The sequence below is a fragment of the Struthio camelus genome, chromosome 4 (assembly GCF_040807025.1).
Source record: "Struthio camelus isolate bStrCam1 chromosome 4, bStrCam1.hap1, whole genome shotgun sequence".
NCBI lineage: Eukaryota > Metazoa > Chordata > Aves > Struthioniformes > Struthionidae > Struthio > Struthio camelus.
The window spans coordinates 57,915,044-57,931,548 of record NC_090945.1 but is presented as its reverse complement, the minus strand read 5'-3'; the positions used below and the strand labels follow the sequence as shown (position 1 = coordinate 57,931,548).

Sequence of the window (16,505 nt, the reverse complement as noted above, 5' to 3'; positions counted from 1 at the left end):
TCATTCCTTCTCATTCATTCTTGTTATCAGATATCTGCAATCTGAGCATTGCTTCTGTACTGATAAATCTTAAGATATTCTAATCCAGAATGTTTTTTTTTTTTAATTTCAGCAATAATAAAATCTTCATTGCTGCATTGCAAAACACTTTTTAAAATTAAGACTGTGGTTCAAGGATTTATGAATGAAGGGAATACATCTATAATATGCAGTAAATGAATCTAGCAGTTGACTTCAGTGGGAAGATGGTGGGAAATTGGATCACTTTGGAAATGCATGTAGACACAAAAAATATATGTTGTGCAATATTAAATGTTGTGCCTCTGTAGGAGTTTTGCTGAGGGAGAATTTAGTTTTAATGCTGTGCATTGCTCACCCAAGTTCCAAAATCTAGAAGGAAACTGGATTATTACCCTGATAGTCAACTTGATGTAACTGCAGGTGAGCTAATTTAATAGTTTGGGGCTAGCACACACAAGAGCTCTTCAAGTTTCCTAGCAGTGCAAGGTGCTGTGGGATCCTCTTCTTGAAGTGATGAAAATATTTCTGTTTGGGGTAGATTCCTCTCTCTGACTTTATCTGAGTTCTTTTCTTCTTTTGTACCTCATATTTCTGTGAAGTGCTTCTCCTGCTGAACATAGTTCACTTATATACTATGATAAACTGCTGTTACTTTCAGCTGGATGTTTTTGACTTCACTACAAAGAGGAGAAAAAGCAGTGAAGTGTGAGATAAAGATATATTGTGTTCAAGTGAGAGCTGCCTAAGAAAAAGGACTATAAAATATTACCAGGCATCCTTGCTTGTATGTCTAAAAGTTTATTTGTGAATAACAGAATTCTTTTTCCTTATTTTTGGTATTAGAGGTATAGTTCTTTTGGGACTGGCTCATGGATTGATGCTTTCATTCTGGAGTTGGTTTTCTGTCACCAGTTTTGCCTGGTTCCTTATAGGTAGGTGCAAATCATGAGCAGAATTTTTGTTTCTATTACCTTACTCCCTTTACTTATGCCCTTGGAGCCTAAACCACCATGCTGAAGTAGTCAGTCACTGATCAATGCTTCTTTTTCTCTGTACTAGCTGTGGTAGATGCACGCCTGATCAGCCGACTAAGGCTTATAGGCCAGATTTCCAGGCTGACGCAGAGAGCATTGCTCTCTCATTGAGAGCAATTGAGACCTGTTGAGGTTGTGTTTGCATGAGTACAATCTCGGTTCTCACCTGCTGCATTGTGTAAGGCTATGTCTGGGGTTATGGGATTGAAGTCAGACTAAGCTCTGGATTCTGCAGGAGGCACAATGACTTGTAATTTAATGAGTAATTCACTTTGGGCAAGCTTACCTCCTGTCTCCTTGGTTGCCAAGATCTCTGGGCAGTAAAATAATGTGACCATCAAAGCAGTTCTGCTGGAGCAATGTATTTTTGAATACATTGGGTGGTGGGTAGGGGGATCTAGGTCTGCTGGAGCCGGACGTCCATTTTCAGTGTGTGGGGGGGTACAGCTATGCTGTGGAAGCTGCAAAGCAAGTTGGAGAAGGGACTTGTTCTGCTCTTAAGATGTGGAGAGGTAATTTTTCCATACCTTCTCAGCATGGCTGGATGCAGCTCGGTCTAATTTGTAGGCCCATCTGAGTTAAACTTCCTGGTGTAAATACTGTCAAAAAAATCTGCTTTTTTTGGCCTTAACTAATTGTTTGTAGATGTTAATTTCAAGAAGACAAGGCAATACTTCCTGCAAAATTTAAAAATAAATCAGGACCTCAAAGTGTGGAGACCTAAGAAAATAATAAATTTATATTTTGCTTTTTTTTCTAACTGTCTTTTGGAGCGTTTAGGAACCAAAACTTTCAAGTCACTCTCCACAACCTGGAAGACTACAGACTTAATGCAAACTAAGTTTCTCCCAGAATTACTTGTTTTCAGGAGTGAAAGTAAAATATAAGATATCAGGAAGGTCACAATAAAGCTACAAGAACTTGCAATGCTTAAACAAGCGGTTGCCTTAATAATTTACCCTGTGGTGCAGGTGGCAGTTTTAAGAAATGTGTGCATTAATTGTAATGTGAATATGAGCATTTGATTTCTGATGAACACACATTGCTAATTTAAAACAAGTACAAAATGATTCTTTATCATGCATTGTATATGCTCAGAACCTAGAAACATAAGAGCAGAAGGTTAAAAATGTTTCTACATACTTGCTATCATAACATGAATGTTATTGTAGATAAAATATTTACTGAAGTACTACAAAGTTTTAAAATAAAGTCCTCCTGTTATAAATGGTTTTGTGGTTATTAGTGTTCCGCTTGGCCAAATCCCATCGCAGTCAAAGAGTGTGTGGCAAATTAAAGATCTCGCAGTTGGTAAAAGATGAATAGGTATCTTTCTGTCCATCATTTGGTTATCTGAAGGGGAGAGGATGTCAGGGAAAGCAATACTTTCTCTTCACGTTAACCCATTTGATTCCTTACCTATTGTGTCAGAGCAGGTTCATAACAGGCAAATGCCTGTTAACCCCTTAGAAATGGCATAATCCATCTCTTGGGCTGGGAGAGTTTTATGTAACCAAAAGTCTTTGGATTTTGCTGCTGGTGATGTTTCTTTGCAGCATTTTTGCTGTACTGTCTGCAGCAGAATAAACAATCTTTAAGAGTATGAGATGTTGAGAAAAGTGAGAGGCTGTCTTTGGCTATAGAGGAAAACCATCCTTACAGCGCAGCAGTGCTTTGCATGGCTGCAAAGCACGCTTACATTTTCCGAACTCTCTTTTTTTTTTCCAGAAAGACTGTGAATAACAAGAAGGCGGATAATATAGCTGTCTGTGACTCACACCATTCTTTTCTCTCCCTTTACAGGTATAACATCATCGGCTGGTCTCCTTTATTTACAGACCTGGAGTGCTGCTATTGCAGGCAACGTTCTTGCTGTCTTTACTATGAGTGTGTGGCCTCACCTGGCTGGACACTTTATTAGCTGTCTGCATCCTGGGAAAGCCATGACTGCAGCCATGTTTGCCTATGTTCTTGAATTGTTCTTCTGTGTATGGTGTACTGCTTATAAATTTGTACCTGGAGGAATTTATGCTAGAGAAAGCTCCCACCTTCTTTTAGGTACATTTATGACTATGAACAAAGACAAATATGCTTTCTTTAGCCTGAGCCAGATGTTTAAAATGCATCTAGTGTACAACTAGTCTTTCTAAATGCTCAATTCCTATTTGGTTTCCTATGGTAGGAGTTTCTATGAGAAAATTAGAGAGCCATGCCAGAAAAACCAAACCCTACCTCTTTCTCCATGGTTAAAATATTTTAAAATATAGGCAGAAAATGGAATTCAGCTGAGGGAAAATGACAAAGAGTAGAAAAAACTCTGAACCCAGTACACAACTGAGGAAGAGATGTGTTAATCAGTCACCCTAAAAATATTGCTGCTCTGTAATCCAGGGTGCGACTGCAGCTGTGAACTCTCTCTCTCAGGTAGCAGCATAGTACCTAGGATGACAGAGTAGTTACTGGAAACTGAGGGTTTTATGAAAGCTGAAAAGCCTTATTGAAACAGTAACATAATTCAGCGTGTTATTTAGTCCTGCTCTGAACTGCAGAGTGCAGCCTCCTGGCTGATCTAGCCAGTCTGCTTCTGAGACGTGAAATTGCTTTTTCATGTGACTCTGCCTTATGCTTTGTGGCCACACCAGCGTGTTTGGAGGAATGTCGATAAGCCTGCAGTGTCAGAAACATGCAGACAAACAGGAGAGGGGTGAGAGAAGAACAGAAAGTATCAGGTATTTACCACAGAGGAAGAACTGAGATGAGCAAAGAGAAAGATTTCAGCAAAACGACTCCTTGATGAAGGTGGTGAGGTGGAAATGAAACCCTTTCTGGTTTTGTCTCCAAAATTGTGTTGTTAATAGGTGTTAACATGTTTCAATAACATTCACTAATTGTGTTTAAAGATTGCTAAACCTTGTCTTGAGATAAGTGTATGATCTGTTTTTAAAATGTGACATATCATACTATGTTTTTTTGAAAAAGATTAACAAATGCTATGCTTGACTTGTTGCTGCAATGCTTTCTGATTTCAGATACGCTTTGCAACCACTTTCTGTCACTCCAGGTTTCTTAGTCTCCATGTACAGTGTTTCAAATATTACAACAATCACATTCGGGGTTTCAGTTTGTGTTTTGAGGAAGGTTCCGTTAGTTTTATTGAAATTTTCTTTGTTTTGAGAGCCCTCTGAGAGGTCTGTAGAAAAGGTTTTCTCATTTCATTTAATTTTATTTTTAAAAGTTATATAAAGAAAGCATGTGATAGAGAGTGTAACGTGCTTTCTTGAGTAATACTTTGACAGAAAAAAACTGTTGCATAAAATCCCTCTCTGTCACTTCCTTTGAAATACAAACTTCTGATTAATTAACCTGGCATGATCATTGGGTAGTAATGCAGAGAAGGCCCTAACTGTCTTTAGGTAGCAAAAAGAATAATGTGAACTGAATCCATCTCAGCTGATGGCACTACATGAGTTTATTCCATCTGAGAATCCAGTTTCTGGGTCTTTGATGCCACTCCATTGCATATAAAATCTTTTCATATACCATGAGACTGTGTATTTGTTGCTGCGCTTTCTCCCTTAGAGCTTGACATTCTGGCAAACTTCTTGTTGTTTTCTGGTTTCTTTCAGGTGCAAATACTATTTCTTGCTTTCTCCTCCTGTCCAATATCCTGCCTTTCTCTTGCTGCAGTTTGGGTAGGGAACCACACTGGGAAAAATGACAATGAAAGTAAGGTCATTATATTCAAAACTTATATGCTGCTTCATTGTGATGTAACATAACGCTCAGGAGGTGGATCTGTGCTCTTCCATTGGCTCTAATGGCTTTGAATCAGTATGCTTTTGAGAAAGCTTTTTTCTCTGTTTTTGCCCCCTTCTTCACTGTCTAGACCCAGTTTCCTGGTTTGCAAACCTTCACTACAATTAATGTATGGGAAAGGGCAATAAGAAAATGTTCAGTGGAGTTTTAAATACTCTTAGCTTTAAATTCTTATTGCAGTACTTCTGCTTTGAAATATTTCTCACTGGTGGTATGTTTAGTGTCACTAGCTCATTTTTTTGCAAGCAGTGCTTATGTCAGCAAGTGGGACAATGTAAATAAAAATATTGTATTACTGTTGAAGTGCTGCAGGCATAAGTGAATACTGTGGCAATGATAAGTAGGGTCTTCTCTATCCAGAAATCTCATGTATCTCCTGCGTTGCTACAGTTGGTATGGCATTTATCTGTGTTTGTGGTTTGGCTGCATTTGTCTTGCTGTTGGAACCCAAAAATAACTACATCTATAAATTCCCGGCTTTTGTGTTTCAGTGTTTAATGTGTTAAACTCTATGAGAAAACTAATGACTTATATTTTTACAGGGTTTCTCATGTTATGTATTGGGATAGACATTCTAATGGGATCCAAGAAAGATCTTAGCTCTGTCTTTGAAGTGAAAAGTAACCAAAAGCCACTATTCAAAAAAAGTAAAAAATATATTAAACTACGTAAGTATAATTTTACTTCCTTTCTTACATGACTCTAACAAAATTGTCTGATGAAAAAGAATAAACAGTGCAGTGTTTTGCTCAGATGTTTTAGAAAGGGATTTTTTTGGTGATAGTTTTAAGGCCAGACTTGCAGTTGGTATAAATTGTCCTAGTTCCAATGTAATGATGATATGTAGTAACTGAGAAGCATTACAATTACAGTTGTGAGTTGGCTGTCCTACCGCTTGGAATTTTTTAAATGGAGACCAAAAAAACCAAACTAGGGAGAAAAACACATGTAAACAAGGCTTCAGCTTCTTTCATGATTTCTTTTTGGCTGTTGAGAAGGACTCCTCTCTGGATCTTAAGATCTTTTATCTAGATATAGAGAAGATACGAATGATTTGTCAGCTTTTGAGCCATATGTTGGCTTTGAGCAATTCAATATGAGTCCCTTTATAGGGCTGTGTCAGCTGGTTGTCCCTGGGACGGCACTTTGGTGGCCTAGGGGTAGCTGGATATTGCAAGTGCCCTCCTGTGAGAGGAGGCAGTCCTGCAAAGGCTATTGTGACTGACACCACTACGCAATCCTGTCTCCCTGCTGCATGTTCAGACCAGGCCCATCCACATTAAATTATTGTCATCTCCTGCCTGTGAACTATACCTAGGGATCCCAGATTGCCCTATGATAAGGATGAGGTCTGACTTTTTCTTAGATTCTGAAAAGTAACTAAAAAGGTTGAGTTCTTTTACTGCCTTTTTTTTTTTTTTTAATCTCTGGGATCCATCCAAATGATATTTTTAAGTATTTCTCCATGATTGTTTCAGCCTGAAATATGCTTTTATCCTTAGCTTAATTTTTCTAAGGAAATGTGCAGCATGTCTGCTTTGTCAATATGGTAAAGTTTGGTGGAAGATAGAAAAGCATGCCAGCGGTTAGGGCACGTTAACCCTACAGAGATCAAGATGCTGGGGGTTCAAATTCCTGCGTCTGTTTTTCTGTGTGATCTTGGTTCAAGTTATGTATCTCTTGCATGCATCATTTTACCTCATTTGGAAAGTGGAGGCAATAGTGCTTCCCCACTTCTCAGGGCTGTCTCTAGGGGCTTTATATACTTGGAGTCCAGAAGAATGTAAAAGAACGTGTTTGTGTATGAGAGGCAATGTGAGCACCAATGCAAGTGGTTTGAACATCACTACTCAAAAAACCACTTCACAAAAGTGAGCAAATGCTTCAAAATATTATCTGTCACCTTCAAAGCACAGCCCCTGCTCAGCTCATTTTGTGACGTTACAATGGTGACTGGTGTACTCTCTTCCTCGCTGTGCCCAGACTCTCTTTGTTTCTCAGCTTCTACTTCAAGCAGCTTTGCGGATTAGAGTGTGAAGTCGCTTAGCGTTTACTAGTGTAGAAAACATGTCCTCTCTAGCATGTCTTTCATCCATGATGGAATTGATGTAAACTTAATGTACAGTTGTTCCAGAAGAATTCTGGAAAAATAACTACATGCCTGTTTAAAGATCTGATGAAAGAATAGAGTTAGCTGGAGTCATTGTGGATTCTGTGTGCCACTATATACATGAAATAACCACAGAGGGATTTGATCATGAAATTATAATGTACCAAACCCTGAGAGCCTTTAGCTGTCCATGGCTGTTATTTGGAAGGGCCCAGAAGCAATGGGAAAGCCCTGAATTTGCGTTCTGTGAGGCCACAATGCCTTTGCCAATGTGTAGACTTAGCAAAGGGCTGCTCTAGTAATCTGGAAGGACTTATATCTGTTTGTAATCTAGAGGCTTATAAAGTAAACTAGATTTTCTTCCACACATTGTAAGTAAAATAAAAGTTGCATGCATCTACACAGAGAATGCACAGAATACACAGAACACAGAAAATAAAAACACTAAAAAGCTTACTTGATGCTATTTCTCATGTCCTATAATGAATTCCTCAGTAGGTATGATTTTTAAACAAGGATTCTGAGGAGATTTGGTATGCTCAGTCTGCACAGCCTGTTCTGTTTTGGAGAACATAAGCGTATCCGCACACATACAGATTTCCTGAAGTATGCTACTTTGGAATGGTGTTATCACCGATGTATGTGGAAATTTAAATGTGTACAGCCAGGAGTCTCCAGTCTATAAATAGCACACCTTGGAATGACAATATACTCAGTTCTTTTTTACTGTAATAATAAGGTTATTTCCTCCTACTTTAAAAGCAACTTCTGTGTTCTCTGTTTCAAGTCTTGTGGCTGTTTGTTGGTGTTGGTTTGCTAGGATTGGGTCTACGTTATAGAGCTTACAAGAAGAAGTTGGGGCAAGGGGTGAGTACTGTGTCAATGGAAGTAGTAACTTCACTGTGAAGTGTGCGTGTGATACCTTAGGTGTGTTCATTGGTGCTTAGGAACTCTTTACAGCAGTATCTAGCAATAATAATCAAATATTTGTGCAAAAAATGTACTTCACAAATTCATGTTGAAGAAGGGAAATGACTAGGCTGGGTCTCTGGAGTGTTGTTGTGCTGCTATGAAGGAAAGAAACATTTTTGAAAAACTGAGAGATTCTTGCCTCATGCATTCAAATTGAATATTACTTTTACAAGTGAATTTATCTGAATGATATTCAGCACTTGACTGGGCAAAGCCCTCAGCAGCCTCATCTAACACCAGGGGAGTTTGACCAGATGACCTCCTGAGGTACCTTCTACTCTAAGATATTCTGTGATTCTCTGTTTATATATATAACTGAATGGAACCTCTCTGACAAGTGAGTTGACTTAAATTAATATTTCTCAGCTAATTAGTTAAGGAAATGGATGAAAACTAGAAGATCCCAGTTTTCTAGCTGGCCAAAAATTGGATATTGCAATGATAATGACTATTAAGGATGCTTAATGCTAGCAGATGTTAGCATTTAGGTTACTTATAAGTTGTCTGAGAGTGTTGCTTGCATATTTAGTAATTTTAATTCAAAGTTAGAGCTGTTTTGATTGGATGTAAACTAACGTGCTTCTACTTTATGTTTGAATTGATTACTGTTATAATACTTAATTTTTGATGCAAGTGGTTGCAATTGTGAATTAGATGTTTTCTTTTTTCTGGTAGTCCTAAAATAGTCACTTGAAAGTTGCTCTTTGACATGTATTTCTGTTGCTAAATATTTTTGTTAAAGAAGTCACTGATGACTTACAGGAGAAGATGCAGAAAAGGTGATAAAAGCTGAATGGAAAAATACATGTGTATATCTACATACATATACATACTTTTTTTTTTTTTTAAGAGCTCATCCGAGTTTATAGTACTTTGTAATGAGGAGAACAGTGGGTAGTTTCTCTGAGAAAGATGAAAAGATTCTTAAATATTCTTGGCCTCTTTTATGTTCGTGTACTTACTGTTACTTATACAAATTCTGATTAAATATCATGACTTCTCTCCTTGCTGGAGAAAAATCTGTGCCATTAACGATACCTATACACTTTTATGATCCTGTCAGTTTTATTAGGAGAATATATTGGTTAAAATATCTAGTCTGAGGTGTCTTTTATGGCACTGTATATCTGATATTGTTGACTGCAAAGATATAATATGTAAAAGCCAAATTGTATTTGACATTTTTCCTTATTTCTTTTTTTTTTCAGGTGCCAAAAAGAGACTTCTCTGCTATGATTTGGCCTTTTCGATTTGCATATGACAATGAAGGATGGTCTAATTTGGAAGGATCTGCTAATTTGCTTAATCAGACAGGTAATTTCTTTTTCCACTTCATTTATATTTGAGGGTTCATGTGAAGGAACAGAAGCAAGAATATCTGCTGGGTAACTGAGTCCATTCTTGCATTAACACAAGAACATGTGCCTAGTAGCTTTCTTCTGAAGTTATGAGCTGATCCAGTACAATCGCTTCAGTTAAAAATCCATTTGCACAGAAGGTAATATTTGTTTAGATTTTAAAGAGATTTCTAGTTAGAGGAATACTTTATTTACTTAACGTTTTATGTTATATGTCTGTACAGAATTTTTTGCACAAATGAAATAACTGTAAATATCCTTTTAAATCAAATTTAATATTGCTTAACTTCTCTCTGCTTTTTCAGTTGTGAAGCATTATGTAATTCCTAATGGATCTAGAATGAAAATGCCCCAGACAAGGAGTACAGATAAGAAGCAGATAAATCTGTTTTCCTCACTGAGCCAGAGCCACGTATAGAATAAAAATAGTGATAGTAGCTTGGGTGAGTTGTCACTGATTTTACTGTAAGGCAGGATCTCCAACCTATTGCTCATGGACAGGGTTTTGGTTGGGAAATTAGTCATAGAAAATGAAGAATTTAGACCTAAGATCAGTGCTGCAGGGTACATCAAAAGGAAGAGCATTGGCCACTGGGGCTTGTAGATGTTATTTGCTTTGTGCCACACTCATGGAATTAGGACGATTTGGAGCTCCTGCTGTATATTGTTATATCAAATACGACTTTAAGCTTTCTAGGAAATGCGTAAATCCATTCACTGTTGAGCAGGAGAGTCTCAATGACTAGACAGAGCTTTGTTCCTGAAAAATATTATCCATTTGTTTACCTAAGAAGAGTAGCTGATCTTGAGAGCCACAGAGAACGCAGTGGCTAACTTCCTCAGTGTAGCCAATATGTTCAGTCTTGGCCTTAAAGGGGCTACCTTTTAAGGTAGGGTGGAGTTTATTCCCTGTGCTCATTAGTCTTTTTTCTAACTGCTGAAACAATGAAAGTGCAAAATGTAATGGTGGCTTTTGTGATTGGAACGCCTGTCTACTCTGAAGGGAACCAGCATCAACCCCCAGCGGCGGTTTCTGTCATTATCTCTGTGGCCAGCATTTGAACTAATCGTAGAGAAGCAAAAATCTGGGAATCCGCTTGCAAATATTTTTAGCTGCCGTTTTCCCTGCTAACATTGCTTTCATGGTGCTAAATAAGACACTTTAAAAGCAAAAAGACTCACGTGGCAAGAGTGGTGCTGCGTTTAGTGGTCTTACTCGCTCGTATGAGGGCCCTGGATGAGAAGGCAACTTGGTCTGCCTTTTAGAGTAGGAGAGCACTTGAGGGCGCATAATTACTGCAAAGGGGGGGGGAGCACTTGTCGATACTGCAGCCGTGCCTACCTGCTGCTCCAGTTGAGCCTGGACAGCTCAAGCAGCCTGTGGCCTGCTTGCAAACTCCCACCTTTCCTAGCTGCTGGTACTTTGGGAATGAGATAGCTCTTTCTCTACTCTGTAGCCAAAATGTAGGGGGACCTGCCATGTGACAAAAATTGACCTCTGCATGTAACCAGGGAGGGACCACGCTACCCTGAGAAAGTGCGGTGGCCATGTATGATCTACAGTTCCCTAAAGCTGGGAACCTTTCTGTTCCCGTGTCTGGGGGCTGACTGCAGGTTGCTGTGGGTTGGTGAATTGTTTTGGCAGCAGCAGCCTGCTGCCTCTTGCCCAGGACCCGTTGGAGAGGAATGGGGGATTTAGTGGATGAAGGTAAGTGCAGATGAACTGTGTAGCCCTTGCTCATTAAATTGAAAGCAGCAGACCCGCTGTTGTTGCATGGTTGATCTGTATGTGCACCAAAAGTCTTAACGCTTTTGAAATGCACCACAGTAGGTATGTGCAGGCCACCTGTACTATGCAGTATCATGTATGTCTGGTTATTCACCAGGGAGGAGCTATGGTATCCATACACTGAGTGTCTCCATCAGAGGTTGGCATGGCCTGTGGTGACCCAACGTTCGGGCATCGCTTTTGCCAGGGTCCTGATTACATTATGTATTGATATGGTTATGAATTCAGAAAGATTTTTTCTTTCTCACTCTAGATGCAGATTTTATCACTATTCTGGAAAGCGATGCTTCTAAACCGTTCATTGGGAACAATGATCCAACAATGTGGCTTGGCGAAAGACTAGGATTTTACACAGATTTTGGTCCAAGCGCAAGAGATCACACTTGGGGGTGAGTCATCTTTACACACAGAGCGACAATAAATACAGTCTTGTATGACTGATGAGTCATACAAGAAAAGATACCACGTTGGGTATAGAGTACCCAGCTCTAACTCCGCTAAAACGTGGGCAAGAGTGATCAGAATAATAATCATCATAGTAACTTGTTAGAGCTTGTCTTGGAGAACATGCTCTGAGTCACTAGCTTTACAATGCAATGCAGGTGAAGAAGTTTTCCCTTTGTTAAAAAGGATCAGCTGCTACTTCGGCTGTGTTGTTGCAGTAAATGGCACCCTGCCCCTTAATATACTGGACAGATTTGGAAATCTGACATTCCAAATACTGTATCTGACTTGCTTCCTCTGTTCCTTCATTATGTTTTGAGCTCTGAGAACTTTAGATTTCAGGCTGAAAGAAGTGATAGCAATTGGAAAGTCTAACTGCACCTAGAATAGTTAGGAATTTTGATTTTGTTAAACCTAGGATGGGATGGATATGGGAAATGGGCACAAGTCTATTTTCGTGATCAGAATTTTTGTATCTGGCTTTATTTTAATGCTTGACCAGCTACCGGTTGTATATCTTTGAAATATTTGCAGTTGGGAAAATAGCAGCTTATGGTTAGATTGGTTTTAGGGGGATATGCCGATCTTAGTGGCAGATGGAACTTCCTAGTGGTGTTGCAATTGCTTTTTAAGTTCTGCCTTATGTGAGGAGAATTTAGTAACCTTCCTCTTCCAGAGCCTGTCTTTAAATGATGCAGAATGGGGCAGAAAAGTCATTCTCTCAAATTCTCAATTTTTTCATCAAATATTTTGAAAAACCTGAGACAAAGTGGTTTTAAGATGGATTCCAGAGAGAAACTGAAAGAATGGAAAATCTCCTGCTTTAAAGAAGTATTACTGCCTCTTTCTGCTTTAAATAAAATGCCTTGTAGTAGTAGTACAAATTCTATTATGCCCACAGATGCCTATTTTGAAGAGTTCCATGTGAAAATTCATGATGTAGCACGTAAATACACTTATCACAAGACCATCATTCTTTTTTTGATGGATGCACGTCTTGGGGTTCTTGGGAACTCTGGACTTGAAAGTTTGTGCCTCATCTGAGACACCAAAGCAACAGTCCTTTCGTGTCCATTCACAATTCATCTGTTAAGATCTCTGAATTTTCTTTTCTTTTTTTCTATTATTTATAATCTACTCATAGAGCCTTTGTTACTAATCTCTTTAGTGAAGGAATGAATGTGAGAATAAATTCTGGACGTGTTTACTTAAGTAATGTTTTGGAGAAAAAGAAAACATTCAGAAAAACTGGCCTAGAGGTGGTTTAACAGTTCTGGTCTGATGGTTTGAGTTCTGTGACCGTTAGTCTTCTGCTCAAACTTTTGTCTGCTTATAACACCTCTGTGATGTTTGTGAACTAGAAAATGTAACTGATTTCCTCTGTTCACCTGTAGGATTATGGCACTATCAAGGTATCCAATTGTAAAATCCACGCATCACCTACTCCCATCTCCCGAGGGAGAGATTGCACCTGCCATCTCCTTGACTGTCAACTTCACAGGGAAGCTGGTTGACTTTGTTGTCGCTCACTTTGGAAATGAAGAGTGTGTATTTTATTTATTGTTACATATATTGTTGGAAGTGAAACATAATTGTAATTAGTGAGCTTCTATCTATATTATTTATTTTGTAGCCTTTAACATCTTCCGCTGTAATATTGGCTCTAGCAAGGCATACTGGAGGAACTACTTATGCTATAGCTAATGGTTAAAAATTTTGAAGCTTTTTAAAGGGAAAAACGTGTCATGCAAAACTCAGCGGAGCCTAATATCCAGGTTTATGTTACTAGAGACGTTACAAAGGTATAGTTCTGCAAAACCAGAACAAGTAACAGGACTACAGATGTTTCTCAGTTAGGGGTAGCATCCTTCGGACTCTGCGTGTGGAAGAGACCCATTATATTCCACAAGGAAGGCAGATAGTTGCAGTTACAGATAGATAGCATTAATGGGCAGTTGATGTTTATTAAAGTAAAAAGTAACGATTCTGCAGCCTCCAAGGAAGTACTATGTCAAAGTGGCTAGAAAAATATCTATACAGTGTCTTTCTGATTGTGTGAAACTGGAAATACAAAATTTGATAAACAGATTCTGAAATAAAGAAGTATATGAGTAGCTGAAATATGTGATGGAAAAGATTAAGGTATATCTTTCAGTTCTTTACTTTAAAACAGTGTCTTGATTAGTTCTGCGTAATGAATATTAATAATGCATAGCTTTTTGAAACTCTGTATAGCTATGTTTTCTGTTTTATTTCTTGCAGTATCTCACATTATGTTTCTGATTATGTAATAAGATTTGGGAATTTATTTCATATTGTATTTTTTCAAAAGGCAAATTTATGAAATGGGTACAGAATATAATACCCAAAGAAATAACCTAAAAACAGTAGGAATCCTTTATCCCATCCCATACTGAGCTTCCCTGTCTCCATCCTCTGTGTAAAAGCTGTGCTCCAAGTGAGCAAATTGTTTGTAGAGCTCCCTTTTACTAAATAATATATATTTGTCAGAAACCACTCTCAATCTGAACACTAAAAAAATGCTCCATTTTGTGCCTCATGTAAACAATTAGACTTGCTTCTGAGAAACTATTTGTCAAAATAGGAGAAAATAGCAATGTAGTCCCCCTCACAGAGAGAAAACAATGAAGGAGATAATAGGAGGAGACACATGGGAAACAAGTGCAAATTAAATTGTTTTAAGGTGAATTAATTTGTAATTAGATAGGATGTAAAACCTTGTTTTTTATCTTTTATTATTGCTTAGGATGACATAAACTAGGATACTGGATAACTAGGATTTTTTTTTTTTTCAGGCTCTTTTTAAAATGTGAGAATATATCAATACTGCTGTCCTTTAAGAGAACCCATTTTCTAGAGAGAAGTACTTTTGGAAAGAGTAGCTAGCTGAGCAGGCAACTTTATATACACCTGGGCCAGGCTTCTATTTAAATAGTCTTTTTTTTTTGGTCTCCTCTCTGTCTGCTCTTTTTCCTTAATGCGTTTGCTCCAGTCAGAAGTAGTGTTATTTAGAAAGCATAGTAGCTTTCTAAATTCGTTAGAATAGTGTTTCAGCTCCTATCTTCTTTTGGGACTGCAGTTTCCAAAATCAGCTTGCTATCTCAATGGTATTTAGCCCAGTCCACAAAAGATATAGAAGAAAACATGCTTTACTCAACTTTAAAAAGTTACTAACGTGAAGAATCATGAAAAGAGAAGCATCATTACATTATATAATAAACAAATCCAGAGATAGAAATGGTGATCCAATACTACAGTATTTTAGCAGACTCTTCTGTGCTATCAATTCTAGTCACATTGAAACTGTTCTGTAAATCTTATAAAGAGATGCAAAATACTTGGCAAATGTTGTAAGTAATGGGACAACATAGCTCTTAAATTATATTTCATAAATTATGTGACTCAGACTTTAAAACTACTTCTTACCATGATGCATCCATGATAAAAGTAAAGGGCTCTGTTAGGATGTGAACTCTTTATTATGCACCAGACAGTCTGTGCTAGCATAATTAAATTTCAAGTGCAGACAGACACAAAGTCTCAGATAACCAAAGCACTTAGAAATTCACATTTCCCAGTGATGAGCTTGATATTAAAAACAAAATAACAATAGAACAAGTTTTTCATGTAATAGAGAACACTAACTGTGTCTACTATATGGCTTTTATCAAACATTATGATTATTTCAAATCAGTCAGCTCTCTGTAAGCTTTCACAATTTGTAATACTGAGTGATTTGAAACAAATGATTTGAGACTTGTAAGCAGTTTACTGCGGTATAGCAGAAAGAATCTAAGCTAAAATACATGTATATTAAAGTCTTTCCATTTCCTTCAGAGAGGATTTGGACAGAAAACTCCAGGCCATAGCTGTTGCCAAGCTGTTGAAGAATAGCTCTAAGCAAGTTGTATTTCTGGGATACATCACTTCAGCTCCTGGATCCAGAGATTATACTGAATTAATAGAAAATGGAAATGTCCAGGTAATGTAAAGATGCTGCTTCTTTCAACAGTTGAAGATAATCTATATTTTTAAACTTCGGTTTAAGAGTTCAGATTCATAACTTAGAAACAGACATACAAGGAAATAAATGCTGATTTTCAAATATAATCTTCAGCTACCTTATGAAGTGTTATAGAGAAGGTGGAGATACACAGCGGAAAAGACGAGAGGTAGTGAACACCTGTTGCCACAAGGGAAATTCCAATTAGGTAGTAGGAAAAAAAAAAATCACATTGAGCATTGTCAAGCATTAGAACAGGTGCCCAGAGAGGTTGTGAAATCTCCATTCTTGGCTGTACTCTAAACTTGGCTGCACAGATGCCTGAACAACCTGCTTGAAGTTGGCCCTGCTTTGAGCAGGGGGTTGGGACTGGGGTGACCTCAAGAGCACCATTCCAACCTATCTCATGCTAGTTGTTATTCTGTTGTTTTAAAAGAGGGTTCTGCAGTTCAGTTGTCTGTCAGGAAATGTCAAAGGTTGTCTGGTTTGTCCACAGCATAGTGGGTTGTTTTCCTTTCTACCTTGTTATTACACCTCAGGCAAAGTGCTTTTCTGCAGCAGATTTACGCATTGATTCTGTTGCTGATTTAAAGCACCCTCTTAAGGAAAGCTTGCCTTATTTGCTTGACTTTTTTTTTTTTTTTTCTCTTCCACCTGTAGGATATTGACAGTACAGATCTTGACAGATGGTGTAGTTATATTATGTATCGTGGAGTAATAAGGTATGGCAAAGTGGATCGTTTATTCATTGGTATTAGATCTGTTTATGACTATAAATTTTAGGTGTTTCTGTAGGAACTTGCATAACAGTTTTACATCCCTAAACAATTCTGTATAGGCAGTTAGGTATACCATGAAGTAATGTGAAACATGGACTTCAGGATGAATTGGTTTATTTCTGAATATCACTTGCAATAACAGTGTTAGAAGGCTTTCT

At 38.0% G+C, this 16,505-nt stretch overlaps 1 protein-coding gene across 8 annotated transcripts in view; it reads left to right on the top strand.

The window, feature by feature from the left end:
* Positions 1 to 16,505, top strand: part of CWH43 (cell wall biogenesis 43 C-terminal homolog) — a 31,466-nt gene that overhangs the window by 7,995 nt on the left and 6,966 nt on the right. For 5 of the 8 annotated variants that reach the window (XM_068942919.1, XM_068942913.1, XM_068942915.1 and 2 more), the window contains 9 exons: positions 865 to 953; positions 2,859 to 3,113; positions 5,414 to 5,539; positions 7,769 to 7,848; positions 9,162 to 9,267; positions 11,354 to 11,489; positions 12,939 to 13,088; positions 15,403 to 15,547; positions 16,229 to 16,290. In XM_068942919.1, coding sequence (XP_068799020.1) covers positions 865 to 953; positions 2,859 to 3,113; positions 5,414 to 5,539; positions 7,769 to 7,848; positions 9,162 to 9,267; positions 11,354 to 11,489; positions 12,939 to 13,088; positions 15,403 to 15,547; positions 16,229 to 16,290 — 1,149 coding nt within the window. The remainder of the gene's footprint in view (positions 1 to 864; positions 954 to 2,858; positions 3,114 to 5,413; positions 5,540 to 7,768; positions 7,849 to 9,161; positions 9,268 to 11,353; positions 11,490 to 12,938; positions 13,089 to 15,402; positions 15,548 to 16,228; positions 16,291 to 16,505) is intronic. The other 3 variants (XM_068942916.1, XM_068942918.1, XM_068942917.1) reach the window with 1 other exon arrangement.